Here is a 17,636-nt window from a genome sequence, read left to right on the forward strand (position 1 = left end):
CGCAAACGAAGACGCATCATTTTTATTTTTAACGCCAAGTGTTGGGTTGCCAAACCGAGCACCAACTGGGCGAATAAATAAACCCCACCCAGGGCAAGGAGATGCTGCGGTACGAAATATCTCCGTTACTTCACTGTCGTTGAAATTCGTACCGCCCGCAACCGAAGACGATACCGAACCGAACCGCAACCGGGTACTGGGCAATTGGGGGGTGGTAACTTAATATGGAACAGCTTCGGTAATTCAACACCGTACGTTCAGTCCCCGAAGGGTTAGTTTTGCAAGCTTTTTACCCCATGCTTGCGCAGGGGTTTACGTTTTTTGATTTTTGCATACAAAACACTCATCCTCAACCGCAACAAAACCCCCAGAGTGCAGTAGGAAAAATCAGAACACCGGCGAGAAACCCAGGGGGGGAGGGGAAAGCTGCTAACCTCACAATATAAAGCCACAAGGGCACGCACGCAGAACCCCAGAACCTACACACAAGCAACAACAAAAAAGCGACTTCTCTTACAGTAGAGATAGTTTTATGTTTCCGTCCGTTTCCCGGGAGGCTGCCGTGGTTCCACCGGGGTTTTTTTTTGTTTTTGCGCAAGTCCACTACGAACTGCGATCGTTAATGCGTTAAACCTCCCTTGTTGGGTGCGTTGGGATTCTGCCACCTGACATTGTCCGGTTAATCAAGGGCTACGGACAAAATGGAACCTATAAAACTTGGTACCTGTCTTGGCCCTTTTTCCCGTGTGGGTCGCTCGCCAGTCGTTAATCTTGTGCAGTCGCTGTGCTTCCGGAGCATAAAAATTAAACCCATGCTAAGTGTACGCGAAGTACCGCGAAGACACCCCCGAACGGCCCCCGTCGCTCCGACGCTAATGCGGAAAATGATGAAACAAGTAGGATAAAACGAGAATGGTCTGTAAATCGGCTACTTAGATCATCGGGGTCCAACATTTCGCCAGTGCAGAAACAGCAACTCTTGGTGTGTGAGTTTTTTTTTCTTCGTTCGCACTGCTTATCCCGTGCGCCAACCAGATTCGGTCCGGACCAGTTCCCGCGGACAGTGCGCTCGTAAAATGTTATTATCGACCACGAGAACCTGTTCGGGGGGGGGTTTGGTACCACGCGCCTACCGCTTTTAGGTGAAGATATCCGACAGGCACAGGCACAGACTCGGCAGCAACAAGCGAACCGTTTGCCGGGAATGAGATGATAAATAAATCTTCAACTGCATCTTACGCGCGCGACGATGGTAGCAATTTTGAATCAGCACGGAACTCTCGCTCTAGCGATTAAAGGGGGGAAATATAGGAAGACAAACAGAAAAAAACGTGAAAATAGAAGAAAAGCGAGCGAGAGAGAGAAAATACAACATCGCTTATGTGGGGTTTTTTTTTTTTTTTGCTCCAGCAAGACAGCAACCAGCCCAAACATGGGTCATATCTGATTCACATGCTATAAAAATGGTTCCAATCGACCGAGATGATAGAGCAGCAAGAAAGAGAGCGAGAGAGAGAGAGTATGGCCAACCAAGTGGCAGCTTCCGTAGCATTCCGATGGCCATGTTTTCCGTTGCCGGTTTAGTGAAAGGCGAAAGAAATCCCGCATGCAATTACGCTATTTGTAGGCAGACGTGAATATGCTTAGAATTTTAGCAGTCGGAAAAGCTGCATTAAATAGCGGTCGTTGCGATCGGTGCTGGCCTCTTCAGCTTAACAACTCTTTTTTCCTTCCCAAGTAGCAAGCGGGAAAACGCGGCAGATAAAACAAAACAAAACAGAGAAAAAATTGGAGCGCCCAATGGCCCGAGCGAGTCGTACGCGAGTAAAAACGATAAATAAACATGTACCCACAGCAAGATCCACCGACCGTTTTCACCAGCCAGGTGTCTGCCAAGCGGGGTTGCGTTTAGGGGGTGACTGTTTGCCAACCGGGGTTCCCGGCAAAGACATTCCACCCAGTCAACCGACCCATTTGAATGCTCTAGGTTTTTTCGCTTTTGCTGTTGCAGATCGCATCGCGGTTCGAGAGCGCAAAAAGAAAAAAAACACTGGGTGACTCTGGGCCCAGGGATACATTTGGCCGTGAGATTTCGACGAGGTGGGTTCGATATGGCGGGTCGAAATGTAACATATTAACAGCAAAACAGCATTCAAAGCATAGTTTCGTCGACCACCTTCACCGGCGTTTTGCGGCTATCGTGATCGTTGTCCCTCCGCTAGCGAAAGGAAACCCATTTCGATGGCTACACACGGGACTGGCCGTTCTTTCGCACGTTGGTGTGTGCTATTCGCCTGCCTCATCTAGTGGAAGCCATACAGTGCTACAACGTTGTCCCGGGTGGTACCCGGACCGATGTGTGCGCTGGCAAACACGAAAAGAAAGCATTTGTTTTTCAACTCCATTCTGGACCGGAGTTATGCTTCGGTGCGCAAAACAAACACACACACACACATAAGCTCGCCTAATCTTATCCGGAGAGCCGAATCCAACCCAGACCCGGAGAGGACCCGGGCTGGGCTTTGCCCTAGGCCACGGAAACGCCACAGGAAGCGCACGTTGTTTCGCCCTCCGCCTCACACGCATTCCCCGTTGCCGTGGGCCGATTGTTTTCCGATCGCTTTCGGATGGCAGCAGAGACTGGAATGCGATGAAGGCAAGGAACCCGACTCCGAGCGCAAACGGACACCGAAACCGGGCGGGCTTTAGAATTGTGACTTGCTGGATCGTAACGTTGAAAGAAAAGCCCACTCAGCTTCATCTTCGGTTGAATAACTCAACTACAATAAAAAGCCGATCTCAAAGCAAGAAGGCCATCGCAGAAAGGAATCGAAGAACGGGACCCGGTTCGGTTCGGTCCATTGGCGAACGGGGAAGCTACTACGCGCGAGGGCTGCTACGGCAGCACAGCACAACGACGGTGGAAAAGCCACGGATTAGTCACGCCGTGTTTGTGGCGAGGCAAACGGCGCACGGAAATACATGCGCTTACCATTTAATTCTATTAATGTCTATCGAAGCATATAATTAAAAAATATTCCAAATCCCCCCCGCACAAACCCCACCTGCGCCTCTCGTTTTTTTCCCGCCGTGGCCGTGGACCCGTTTCGGGCTTGATCGACCATTTTCAACGCATCGATCGATCGATTCGTTCGCAACAAACAACAGCGGCGATGGTAAAGATGGCCACGATCCGGTCGCTTCGGTGCTGGTACGATGTGGTACAGCATTGGTACACAGGCAGACCGGGGGACTACGGTGGGACTGGAGGACCCCGGAATGCGGGAAAGAAAACACATCCCGATACAGCCGAAACGGAACACATCGTAGACGACGGCGAAGAACAAGCAGAGATCGATCGCTAAGCTCTCAAACGGTGCCTTAAGTCCGGTCCGCTCGGTTTAAGCCGTGCGTCATGTGAGTCCTATAAGCTATTGAACTGCCAGATAACGTTTAATTCACCATCGCGATGTCTTCATCGGCCAATGTGGGTAATGTGGAACTGTGTTGCGAACTTCCACTTTGAAGCGAAATCGAATTGACGACACCATACCATTGGGAGGACTGCCATGGGACGATTTGCACCGATTGATAGCGACCGATTGTTGACCTTGTCGCGTTTGGTCCAGCTGCGGCGCAATTTCTACCCGTGCTCCAATCCAATTTCGTGCTGGTTGCGAAATGGATGCCCGAACGGACAGAGCACAAGAGTTGAAAAGGATCCCCAACCCCCTCGGGCCGGGTGAGGCTGGGGTTGGGCTGGTTTCTGCCCCTGATTCTTCGCCCTAACTAGCACGCCAAGCCGCAGATGAGCTTTCAGCGCAAGCGCCACAAATCATCTTCCAAATCATAAGTGGCCTTCTCGGCGATTCCTCACGCGTTCTGTTGCGTCCAACAAAGGCGCGGAGCCCGCGCACGGTACGATCGATGATGAGGCCCTGATGATGATGAGGATGTAGAGACCGTTCGAAACGTCGAAAATTATGTGGTTTAGGCAATAGAATACCAAAATCCCTGCATTTCACCTCGCCGCGGTTCTCCCAACATCTTGACCACCGCACCACCTCGTACACCCTCGGGGTATGTCGTAATTATTTCGTAAGAAATCTAGCACGAAACCGACCGAAACTGATCGGAGGAAATGGAGAGAGGGAGAGCAACCGAAAATAAAACCCAACAGCAGCTGTAAAAGGTTTCAATCCCACAATCTCCCTGGGACCCTGGGATCCTGGTACTGATGGGGGGGGGGGGGGAATCCGGTGGTGTGGAATGTGGATATGGATTTCCTTTCGAAACCGTGCGCGTTGGCTTCCGCCTTCTCGGGCACGCAAAGAACGAACATGGTACACGCTGGATGGTTTAATTGTTCCCTCGGCAGCTCCATTAGCCGACCGGGGGAGCCCGCTAATGAAGCACTCGGCGCAAGCGCGTCTTTAGCCGGATATTGATTTTCGGAGCATTGCGATGCAGCTGCTATTAACGCGCGCGTCCATAGCCCACAATGAGATCGCTGGTCCACTTTCTTCCCAACGAAATTCCAACCGATGTGCGATGTCTGCACATGGGCAGCGTTACAAGCGGTTGGGTTGATCCGCTTTATCAATTCCACTACATCCCGCAGGGTTGCCATGGCCAATGGCCGTGTATGGGCGGTGGTTTCGCAATGTTCCCCCTGTGTGGATTGTCGCGATCGCAAGTGTCGATTCGCACAACTGCTCACGAGCCGAACTCGCTCGGTCCATATTCGGACCTGCTGGAGTACCCAACATTGCTCCGCCACCAGTCAACAGCGAACATGAACCTAAATCCCGTTCCCCGATTAGATCTTGATCCGCGTGGAGTCACCGGAGTTCGGGATGCTGGAGCTTTCCCCCCTCCCACAGCATTTGACAGGACAGGCAACAGGGACAGAAAGGCGAGAGGCAAAAGAGCAAACGAGATATCGTCGTGCCGGACGGCTTTTTGGCTTTCCTTGGGCCGTGAGTACCGAGTACCCGTGAAGAGCGACTCCACGGCTCGACACTTTCGACTGGCGTGATTGATGATTCTAATCTGCTCACTTAAATCTAACATCAAATTAAAATTAATCGTATCACAATAAACATTTATTCGTCGAACGGACAAGCCTTCGAGCTGCTTTTCGAGTGTTATGAGTTTGGAGGGTTTTTTTTTCTTCATCGCCTTCAAATACGTTCGCTTCCTTGCGCCTGGGAACGGACATACCGCAAGTGGGCTGCGATCGGAGGATTTTCGGCTTTACCTTCTGCACGCTGCCAGCGACCAGCTACATGACAATTGGATTTACTTTCGGGAAGTCTTAGCGAGGCACAAATGACAACAGCTCCAGTCTGTGACAGCTCTCGATTCGCCAACGCTTTGACGAAAGCGGGCTTTTTTTTGCAGGAGATTGAAATTTATAGAAACAGGGTTTGCCACAAACATGTTGCGGGGATGGATTTGTTTTGTGCCATTTTTTTTTTTCTTCTTTTGCTATTTCTTCGCGATCCACGCAGATCAATTGTTTAAACTCGTTCGCGCAACACTCAACCCTGCCGATCAAGATGATGCCCAACAGCGAAATGGTGAGCGTTTTGATCGAGCGATCGCAAAACGCAGGATCCACCCCAAAAGGGAGCACTATATTGACGGCACCGCGGAGAAAGTCACGCCAATGTAGAGACGAAGGTGATTTAGTGGAGAATATATATAAAAAGAAAAACCCCCGGCGGCAATACGAAGGGGGCACATCTGCGGGCATTAGATTCGCTTCGGAAATTGGATGATCTACCCGAAATGGATGCGCACTCCACCGGGAAACTTGCGGAAAGTGAGTAATTTCCCGAGCGACGACCTGAATCACACGTACATGTGGCCGTGGCCGTATCCGTGTGTGTGTGTGTGTGTGTAGCAGGAAAAGGAGAAATCCTCCCCACCCTGTGTGTGTTTTGTGTTGTTGTGGTTTATAAATTATTTCTTTCTCCCTTTCGCCCCCTCTCGCCCCCACCACTTCCTCCACATGCAGTGGGGGCCTCCGACATTCGGGAAGCCGCATCCAATTAACAGCATACTAGCATACTTTTAAGCTGAATGATTTGATTTTGATCTTCTTCTGCGCTGACGAGTTGCTGTACGATGATCTACCCGAAATTGAAAGAATTGAACGGAAAAAGGAGGGAGAGCGGCGGGGGGAGGGAGAGGGGAAGGGTTTGGAAAAACACTCGCCACACGGAAATCGCATCGTAAATCGCACAAAACACAAGATTTCATTAAATTCTTAACTATCGCTCGCTGGACGTCTCGCTGCTGGACGTCGCTGTCCCGTCACACTCCCATCGTTTGAAACGGCAATCCTACAAAATGAATAGCATCTGGGCGTGGGGATGGGGGGGTTAGTAAACTAGGTACAACACTTGCCCGCTTGATTGCTTGATTAGAGGCAATTTTAATGGAGGTTCCAGCACCGATTGTTGCGTGTTTTGTTGTTGTTGTGGCCTCTCCACTATTGATCGGTACACCCTGCCAGCAATTTTATGATACCGAAAGTAAGCCCAGAACCAACACACAGCAACGAAAATAATTACAACTCCATGCAGGGATGGGAGTTGCAAAATGAAACGAACAAAAAACACAACCCGATCCGCTCAATTCATTCATCGCCCAGCGGACGGACGGCATGAAGGAGGAAACAGTAACGAAGAAACGGGAAAAAAATGCAACAACAATCACCCCCACGGCACCCGAACACGATTTGGCCAAATCACGTGAAAAATGGCACTTTGCTAACGTTGCTAACTGTTTGGAGTATTATTTTTTTCCCCCTCAGCTCGAGGTTCAATTTTCCAACAAAACCCATTCTGCCCAAATCAGCTCGATTACCCAAAAACCATTCGGGTTTGGGTGCATTTGAAATTAAATTTATACAACGAATGGACCACAACAAAAAAAAGTCGAATGGAGCCGCGTAAAAGGGGGTGGCATTTTTTACATGAGGGGGTGATTTTTTTGTTACATTGTTGTTCACGTTACCACGAAAGAACCCATTATAAATAGGCCAGTCGGGTTTTGGATATGCTTTCTAAAGCATAATAAGCATAACACGTATAAATTGCAACGCAAAAAACAATCTTGCAACAGCCCAACCCTGATACCTGTTTGGGGGAGGTTTGGCCAAAATTTGCAAACAACAGCAACGAAACCGACAACCGGGCTGCATTTTTCTACGTTTGCGCTTGCCACCGGGCGCTCCAAATCTGATGAACCATCAATAAATGTCCTCCGTGCCCCTGGCATCGGTGGAGTTCAGTGTACGGGAGCCGCAAGCAAACTGACAACCAACAAGGGTTGATAAAAAGAACACAAATGTGCCATCCTCGAGGAAAAAAAACGCACTGAGATTGCTTTGAGAATTGAAGAAGTTAAAAACCAACAGCCAAAAAACCACTCCTCAGCCAAAAGCCACCGGAACCCGACCCGACCCGGCGTAAATCAGGAAGCAACGAACTATAACCTCTTCGTATGGCCAGACCATAAAGCTTGGCTCATTAACGATGGTATGCAGTTCTCGTTTCCGGGCGGATGATGAAACTCATGCCTTTAATGCGATCGCGATCGGGAACCGTTTTTCTTTCTGTTTTGGGCAACGGTTTTTTACAATACTGGGTGGGCCCGAAATTTCCATGCCCATGATGGTAATTGGTAGAACGAAGTAATAATGCTAGGCAAACGGCTAGGGACACACATCACGTTGCAAAATGCGGACTTCCTCCACCCAGGGGCAAGTTGCTAACGTTTCCGCTTTCATCTCATAGTTTCATGCAAGTGCAACAAAAGGGAGAACCGAGCTTCGATTCTTTCGGCACCTTTCTACCACGACACGAAATTCGGTAATTATAGTGGGACACTGTTCCATCCCCCTGCGAACCCTTGTGTGCTTCCTTTGTAGCCGCGCAGTGAAACACTTCCAAAAATTCACTTTCAACCAACAGAGACATCGTTGTCGGCCGCATTCGTTCCGTGTTCATCATTATTAGCCGCTCGAACTATCGCTCGGCCCGGTATGCATCCTTTAATCGACAGGGCAACAGGTTACCCTCCTCCCGAACCCGGGCCCATTAGCCCCCCTTGGAAAATAATTCCGCCGACGTTGCCTTTTGTTTTTCGAACCCGAAGGCTCGATCGATCTAATTACCAGGTTGGTGCGTCGCATCAAACCAACCGGGGCGGCAGTTTTTATTGCCTTTGCCTCAGATCAACCACTCTGGGTGGATGTTCTGCTCTGGCCCTTTGGTGTGGTCGTGGCATTTTACGATCGAGCTGCTTGCCCCGTTTGTCCCGATCCCTCCGTTTACTTCCCTGTTTGCTGGCGGTCCCGATTTCCTGGCCGTTTAATTGCGGGTCGCCTTTCGTTGCGTAGTTTTGTGGCAGGTACAAACGCCGCCTAAATGCCGTTCATCATCGCAACCGAACGGGCAAACGACGGTGATGGCGGGTGGGTCGAAAATTGAGATATTATTCTAGCATTTACACAAACATTACTCCATTACGAACGCCGAGACCGAAAATCTAAGTGGCCGGCCAGGGATGGAGTCGTTAGCTTCTATCTTTCTTTTTTTCCTCCCTCCTTCAGTCTTTCGGTCCAACAACCGAAAACTTCCGGCATGATATCGAATGATGATGCTATTAGGGCAGCTAGACGCGACCAAAGAAAACAAAAACCGGGGCCCCGATTTTCCAACCACATGAAGGCCGTAAAGTCCTTGGTAATTCGTTCTTCAAGAAAAAAAACCTCTCCCCGGAAGGCCCAGGTCTAATGTGTTGTGAAACTACCTTCGGTTATACCTGCGAATCTCGCTCGGGATGGCTTGCGGAGGATGCAGTTCCCAACGGAAAGATCCGACAACCGAATGAGGAAGCAGTGCGATGAAAATCCCAGCTAGAAATGCGAACAGTGCACAGAGTTGCATAGGACATTGATATGCAGTTCCTTCTCGTCTATTTCTACCATCTCCGGTCACCCATTCTTTCTTTCACTCGAGTTCCGCTCACTCTGCACCTGAAGATTCCGGCGTTCTTTGCCAACGATCTTCACACACTCGTGAACCATAGTCACTTCGTTCGATCGATGCTCGCAGCCCGGCCATATTACGGCGAAGGTTTCTTCTTCAAGGTTTTTGTGCCTTCATGAATGAACTCGCTCGGGACGGGGTTTGGGATTGGAATTTGATTGAGTAGCAGTCGCAAGGCTACAGGGAACGAAATGTGGGAGCGAAAAGAACTGAATGGAAACAATCTCGCACTCGTAAAGTGGTGGTACCAGCTTACGGATGCAATCGCCGCGGTTAAGCTAAACACAGCACACAGCTTGGCCCTCAGACAACGGGGCGATAGCACTAGGAATGCAGCCCATCGTTTCGAGGATGAGTTTCAGCTTTTGGTTTTCTTTTCCGTTCAAACGATTATGATCGACGACGGTGCGATGAAGATGTTGCGCCGTGTAGATCGCAGGCGGAGGAAGTTGTCTGGCAAAAACTGGGCGCTAATAGTCCGAGCCCCAGGTAGCAAACAGAGCAGAACAATATCGGCAGCACTGGTACGGTGCTACGCGATCGGATTATAAACGGTTCCGGTTCCGACTGGTAGTTCGACACAACTGGAGCTCAAACCGTGTTCGGTTGTTCCCATTTTGGATAGCTGAGATGTTGTTTGGCCAAGAAAAACAAACGGAGCAGCTCGTGCGACAGCAGCAACGATTGAGATGCTTTATTTTTATTGGTAACATTAGCGTGATTTTAAGGCTTACTTTTACGATCTGTGCAACCTTTTACCGTCTGCACCGTCTGCTGGCCATGTTTCGAAAAACACATTTATGTAAGCTATCTTTAAAAGCAGATTGCACTAATGTCTCATCAGGGCCAACGGGCAATGTAAGCCACAAATATTAAACTAAAAAAACACACACAATTCTGCGTTTTTTCTTTATTATGCACGGGAAATTTATGATTTATTGTCAACCTTCTCCACCGCTGGTGCCGAGGCTTTTATGCCCCCCTAACAGACAAACACAAAAATAGAAGAAGATCACCTTCATTCCCATGGGAAGGAAGCCGGTTCCAATTTCCATCCGAGATACATTTAAAGTGCAGCATTATTTGTACATCTTGCGCTCATTGCGCGAACGGGTGCGAACATTATCCGCCTCAACATCATGCAACAAAAAAAAAACTAAATAAAATGCGAGCTCACCATTGAAGCTTCTGCCAAGCAACGCCGGTTTCGCATGAACCGCGCCATGGCACTGCACTTGATGGATGCGATTTCAGCGTTTGCGCCGGCCTCATCATCCTCCATGAGGCTGATGAGGTGCCAGATGGGTATGCCGGATGGGTATCTGAGACCCGATCCCCGCTTTCCTCAGGGGGACGAGTTGTGAAAGGGTGCGGACAGCAACAACAACGAAAAAAAAACGCCGTGTCCAACTCACCCCCAAGCCAAAGCCGGAAGAAGATGGCGAATGTTGATGATGTTCTGCTACTGATGGTGATGTATTTATTTGCTACTTTGTCCCATTGAGGGTTGTTCCCTTTGTGTGTGTGTGTGTGTTTTATAGATGTTGTTATGCTTTCCTACTGCCGCGTTGCAGTGTCTTGTCAGTCTTTAGCTTCACATTCCATTTGTTTGCCAGCGGGCCCACTTGAAAAACAGGGGAGTTTGGTGGAACCATCGTTCCAAACAATTTCCCGTGCATTTCACGGACACCTTGGCTGTGTCCCTTGGGTGGATTTCTCGTACACTCTTGTAGAATTGTCTTTTTCCCCCTCACGATCTCTCCCGATCTGTGTTTCCGACCCCTGTTTCGCCCCCCAAGTTAACACACCGGGTGGAAAAGCTGCTCAGAGGGACCTTCCCGGCGCTGTGGCACCGAATAAAAATAACACAAATCGTCCGTAGTGAAAGAAATAGTCATAAAAAGAAGCCCTACCCACCCCACGTCGGTAGGGCACACGGCAGTTGAACGCCACCGTAACGAGCGCGGTATTAACGAGAAAACAAAGCACAACCCCACCGGCTGCATTTAACACCCAGCGGCTTCCGATCCACTTTTCCACCCCGGCGTTGCACCGAAACCCTTTCGGAGATTCGGATGAGAGGCGTGCGTTGAGAACCCTCTTTGCTGTTGCTTGGGGAGATGGGGAGCCCACATAAAGCGGGGCGAAGCCGACAAGCTGGATGCGAACCTTGGAATGCACCCCCTGCGAAAAAAGGGGGTCAGTTTGGGAAAATCCCATACCACGGTAGGAAGCTTTCCCCATTCGGCATGTTGGACCAGAAGTAAACCAAACAGGAATAAAGGGGAAATATAATAATAAACAAACAACTGAATGATTGGTTAATTTTCTCATTTGTCTCTTCCGTGCTCTATTTTGTTGCCTTGCTGATCGATTTCATTCCAAGCCAGCGATTGGCCACGACAGTTGGGCTTACTGTCAGACACGGCAGGTTCAAGCATCAACCGAAAAACACACACCGAAACCGTTGCTCATTTTCCACTTGATCGCCGATCGATCAAGCACGACCCGAGGTTGTGGTGACTCGCGCGATACGGTAGACCACCAACCGAGTGAAACAATTTCTACACCGCACGCACCGGACATTGGCTGGCTGGTGCTGGCTGGTGGGAAGGTGGAAGGTTTAGGGCCGTATGCTGTCGGCTACCCTCAAACAAACCCCGAGACACAAGTTCCGAAGATCGTTTGTTTTGTGGTTTTTTTTTATAATGTTCATTGTTTTTGCTTCCTGCAACAGTACACATCGGGCAGGAAGAGTCAAGGCAGCATCAGAGCGCCACAAATCATGTTTGCCAATGGTTGATTTGATGCCACACTGCAGGTCGTGTTGTTGCAGGGAGTGGACTACTTATAGTAAAAGCAAAAAAGCTTAAAATTCTAGCGAATAAATGACAATAGGGAAGCGAAAACTATAAAGTTTACTGAAAAAACATCATTTAATGAAAATTAAACCTATTTTCGTCACTAAACTCTCTCTCTCTCTCTCTCTCATCCTCACTCTACGCTGTGTCAAATAGTCCAGCAGTTTCAGCTTGGCATAGCAAATTTCCTCCATTATTTCGCCAAAAAATCAAAACATTCACACAAAATGGCTGTTAATTGGGTGGAATTAGACTTGGCGGACGTTGGTTATGTTCTTTTGGCGTTTGGTGCCACGCCATGCTATTCCTATCCCGTCCTAATCGCCCTTCGGAATTCAATGTGCCAATTATTCCGGACACGATTAAGAAGATCCAAAACGGGAAGGGAAAGGAGTCAGGGAAATGGTGTAACGCTCGTGGCACCCATTAGGAGATGTTTTTTTTTTTCGGGTGTCCACTGGAACTTTTGCTCCATCCACCATTTTTTTGCACCGTTATGCTGACTTCCTCTGATCGCTGAATGGCAAATAGAGCAGCGATCGAGCAAGGAGAGGGAAACAACACTACAACAACAACAAATCAACCTAAAGAAAGGGGCACCCAAAATGGATAAATTTCGACCTGCGTACCGACAACATTTTCCATCCACAATATATATTTGGCCCAATCAAACCGAACCCTGTTCTGCAACATCCCCCCGGGGGCACCATCCCGTGTTGGTTTGGGCTTCCAGTTTCCAGCGTTGCTGCGTTGACACGCGTGTATACACCCAAAGCATTCGAGATGAGGTTGAGACTGTGCGCCAGCACTGTGTTTGCCCTTTTCGAGCCGAAATTTCTCACGCGCGATCAGATGGGCACCCGATCGTATTCCTGTTCGGGAATGTCCGGACCGTCCGAGATATTGCCGGAAATTAATTCAGTTCGCAGCTCGGCTAATGATGGGAAGCGACGATGCGCGAATTCTGCAAAAAAAAACCGCCCCATAAAATATGTCAATGAGTAACGGCGCTTCCGATCGTGTGAATCCGGGCCCGGACAAAACCAAAACAATCACCTGAGCCGGCTTGAGAATGGGAGAGATCCTCTTTTATTTGGTGGTTTGGATGACCAAAAGGGTCAAACAAGGCTTTGTACCACAGACGATCCAGTGGGCTGTTGGTGTTGTTTTAAAGCGGCCAAGAATTCGATCACTTTGGACTGAGGTGCGGCACATGACCCGTGGTACAAGTAAGACACGCGGAACCCACATCCAGCCTGTGACACTTTACAGCGCCTTCGGGAATGCTTTCGTTTCGGGTGCATTCGACAACCGCTAATTTATCGTCCGGATCATTCCATTGGTCCAGTGGGTCGCTTTACCATACAGAGACCACCAGCCGCGCGTCTTTATTCGACATCGTTATTGGGCTCGGCTGGCTTTATCATCGCCGCGATCGAACCCATTGCGCGCGACCATGTACGGTGAAACTGCTCCGCAATGGTCGGTTGTCGCGGCGTTTTTATTTTCCTCCCCGTGTGTTGGCCGTCCCTTTTGGCGGCTTATCGCGCGACACCGATCGTATGCACACAACTGCCGGGACCATGTTTGTTTGATTCTTTCCTCGCCTGGTCCGGATTCTCAACGCGAGCCTACGGAAAGCGTTCGAAATGCAGCGTTCCCAAACGTTCCCAAGCCACTTTTCTTGCCCCGAGCGCACATTTCTCGGAAGACAAACAAGGTCTTTGGTTTTGAGACCCTTCACCGAAAGCGGTAATCTTTCCGGTACCGTCCGACCTGGTGCCAGCCGGGCTCGACGTGCGCCTACGCAGTGACATTCCACCGGTGCCGGAGTCGCACGAAGGGACGACTCGGCCACGAGATCGGATTCTGGTGCGCCTTCCAACTGGTGTGGGGGGAGGGTGGAGGGAATGACAACAAAAGCCGACGAAGAGGAAGAATCAAAAACTGTCTTTCCATATCAGCTATTCCGCAGCTATATTGAAAAGCCTCGGCACACGGCGTACCGGGGGCTCCAAGTGAATGCATCGCCGAGAATGGGCTTGTTTATTAAAACGTCGTTACATTGCGGCCCACCATCCATTCTTTCGCTCGCCTGCACGCGTAGACACTCGGAGTTTGATCACGCGCCTACGCAAAACCCATCACCACGTGACAAGGCGAAGGTGTGTACATCTCGCACGCCACCACCCAGACCCAGACACGATGCGCACGAGGGCCCATCTTCGCGTCTGTACGAACACGGCGTAATGTACGAGGTGAATTATTGTTTCGCCATATCCATGCGCACCTCCACGCAGACCAATATAATTGGCGAGGCGAAAGCATTAGTCATCCGATCGGCTATCGCGTGGATGATGTAGACACCCCCGGAAGGACTGGACAGATACCCACCCCTGGGGTGGGTCGGATGTGGGAGTTCTAGTTTGGCGCAAGGGGGAAAGTTATAGAATTGATTTAAACTAAATCCGGAGATGCAATGCCTAATGCATTCGAACATTCCTGCACAACCCACCCGGGTGTCGGAATTAGCGGACGGAAAACCAATCAATAACTCACCGCACCGAGGCATTGAGGCTGTGACGAATCCATAATAACGAAACCCTCCACCCAACGGGGGGACAGCCCTGTTTTATTCGATCACAAAACCAATTCTCACGCTCACGGTTGCGGCCGCGTCAAGCTCGACCATTGCACCAAAGCACCCCACCGGTGGGGTGGGTGCTGATGTTATGTAAAGAACGAAGGGAGCTAAAAATAAAGTAGTTCATCTTTAACCGTTCATCTTTCTAGTTATTTTTTGCTTTGCTTTGCTTTACTTTGCTCTCCACCTCGCTAATGACAGCATTTAGAGACGGGAGAATGGCAAGAAAAAAGCACAATAATAACACAGTGTGCAACCGCGGCTTATGCTCGGTCGCGATCGTCCGAACACACGGGCGGAATCTAATTAATCGAAGCGAAGGCAGCAAAAAATACTGTAGCGCGCGAAGTACAAGCACACTGCACCGACGCTTAACGCGATTTCGATCCGGACCATCCGTCCGGAATATTCGTTACGTTACGGCTAACTTCGCTTTCACCCCCTCCCCCGTACAAAAGCTCCGATCCACCCCCGTAACTCCGCTTGAGCAGATCTTGTCAACGGATAAATGGTTGCTTCGTTCGCCGGTTACTGCGCCCCGTACAAGTTGATTTAATTAAGCCAAGTGCATCCGTATGCAAGCCCTCTTACTTTTGTTGGCACCGTTAGCCCTTAGGCGATCGCGAAACGCATCGCGAATTTACCTACCAGTCCCTTCCAGGGCGCACCATTCCGAGCGCATCGGGTACCGTTAGGGATTCGTAGACCAGAAATCACCAGCACCAGGGGTTGCACTAGCTCCAAACGCTTAGACACCGTTAGCAAACGGTCGATGGTCGCCTAGCCTTATTGAGCAGTTGCCACCGGGGCGGAAGGTTCGACCGATCGACCGATGATCGCGCAACGCCATTCACCCGCGGTTTCGCCGCTTGGGAAAAGTATGCGAGCTCCAACATTAGTGCACCGTGTGCTGGTGATGATGGTGATTAAGCTGGGCGGTAGAAAGGCAACTAACGCTCGGTCGGTTTCGGCTTTTTGCATCTGCAGATCTCCCGGGACAAGTGCAACCGGCCGATTGCCTTTCCATTTCGATGCATCACAGAAAGGGAGAGAGAGTCGTCCAGTACACCGTGAAGTTGACGCGCATATCGAGCGCTCTAATTGCCTCGCATCGTCAGTACGGCTCCGACGGGTACTTCCCAAGTTGGGCCTCACGAAGACCTCGTTCCACCAACAGGCCAACTCTGCCGACTCGCAAAGCGGTGACGACGTCGTAGACCATGAAATTGGCATCCCCGGGTAGGGTTGTTTAGGTTTCCCACCATTCTCGTTACGTTTCGCTTGCCAGCTTCCGGTAAGCCACCGACTCAACGACAACGTCCGCACCTGTCCGCTCCCTCAACGGGGAAGAAGTTACAGTTTCATCAGATGCATTTCGTTCCGTTCCGCACCGTTGATCCCATGCAGACGACGGTGTACTCGTCAGCATTTTCCAAAGAAATTGCCCATCCATCGAAACAACGAAAACACGAACCGTTTGAACTAATCCGTCTCTTCTCACGTCTATTCTCACCTGCAGGTGACGCCTCCTGTTACTTCCCGTTCGAGTTCCAGGGTGGGTACATTACCCAGAACACGGTCACGCCGGAGGGTGCGGTCCGGTACAGCCGCATCAACATTACGGAGAATGCGATCCCGCTGTGGGGCATGTGCCACAAGCGGCGGGATAACAACGTGATCCTGATGACCGGCTCGGAGGAGGCAAGCTGTTACCGGTGCTTTCACCTGAAGCTCGTCTCGAAGAACGTCCTGCGGGTGTTGGCGGCCGAGAAAGACTATCTCTCCAAGTGTCACACGAACGAGGAGAAAGCGCTCGCCTCCTGTCTGACAGACGACGATCTGCTGAACGAGGCCAAAAATACCGAGATCATCCTCTACAGTAAGTAGCACCCCCAAGATCGCCTAGATGCCCAGAGAGCAAAGCGAGTTGGAGCAGTGTGGTTAATTGCCGTTTGTTCTCCTCCTTCTTCAGAATTCCACGAGTGGGATGGTGCCGAGGTGCGGCAGGAGTACTGCCCCATCCACGGCCGGTACCGGATGACGTACAGCGTCGACAGCAGCGATACAGCGGAAGGCATCGAGTGTGACTCGGTCGAGTCGGAGGTGGACAACTGCCCGTCCGGGTCAGCGTTGAATTTGCGCTTCCGCAACTGTGCCTTCCCGGACCGGGAGGTGACGTTCGAATGTTTGGGCCACTGGCGGGGCTTCGGCAACCGGAACTATCTCGCGCTGCTCAGCACCGGCAATGAGTCGCGGCTCGGGCCAAAGTATCGGTGCGCCACCTACACGGAAAACCCGAAGACGGGCGAGATCGAGATCTCGTTCAGCCGTGACTCGACCTGCCGGGCCATCGAACGTCAGTACGTGCGGCATCCGAATTCACGCTACACCAACGGCAATGGGATTGGCAGCGAGTATCATCACGAGGTGCTAACGTTACGCCCGATTCCACTCGAGTTCGGTCCGGTCACACAGTACTGCAGGTAGGTTGCGGCTGAAGAACACTACTTACCAGAGGTCTCTCGGACTCGATGCTGTACAGCTGTACTAATCAATCGATTCACGCATTTTGCAGCTTTCCCAGCTGGCTGATCGGACGCTGGGAGCACGTGATCGTCAATCAGAACCAGCTCATCTACAAAGACCACAACACGTTCAAGACGTACACGATGAAGTGCGTGAAGAACTACACCAACCACGACTCCAACAAGTACATCGTCTACAGCCAAACGCAATGGTAATTATTTTCACTCATCCGCACCTCTTTCCGGCTCCCAGCTTGAAAACATTACCCAGCTCCCAGGTTACTGAGATTTGCGAAACTAAATTAATTATCAAAACCGATGCTTCATTATTTTCCCGCCAAGTTTGCATTGTGGCGCCTGTTTCCCTCCCAACCCAAAATTCCATTAACTTCCACTCCATGTGATGGAGGGTGCCCATTTTGTTGATGTTGTTGCCTAGTGGCAACACACAAATAAAAAAACGAGCAGCCTCAAATTACCACCTCCATTAGATTTACCCGCAATTCCCTTTCCCTTTAATCAGTCACCAGTGAAAGTACAC

General features: G+C 50.3%; 1 protein-coding gene across 1 annotated transcript in view; it reads left to right on the forward strand.

Annotated features, from left to right (window-relative positions):
* The window catches only part of LOC128297226 (uncharacterized), a 35,006-nt gene that overhangs the window by 16,081 nt on the left and 1,289 nt on the right, over window positions 1-17,636 (forward strand). Inside the window, exons 2-4 of the mRNA XM_053032834.1 lie at window positions 16,090-16,449; window positions 16,543-17,053; window positions 17,146-17,307. Of these exons, the coding sequence (XP_052888794.1) occupies window positions 16,090-16,449; window positions 16,543-17,053; window positions 17,146-17,307 (1,033 nt within the window). The remainder of the gene's footprint in view (window positions 1-16,089; window positions 16,450-16,542; window positions 17,054-17,145; window positions 17,308-17,636) is intronic.

The sequence above is a fragment of the Anopheles moucheti genome, chromosome 2 (genome assembly GCF_943734755.1).
Source record: "Anopheles moucheti chromosome 2, idAnoMoucSN_F20_07, whole genome shotgun sequence".
In the NCBI taxonomy this organism is placed as follows: Eukaryota; Metazoa; Arthropoda; class Insecta; order Diptera; family Culicidae; genus Anopheles; species Anopheles moucheti.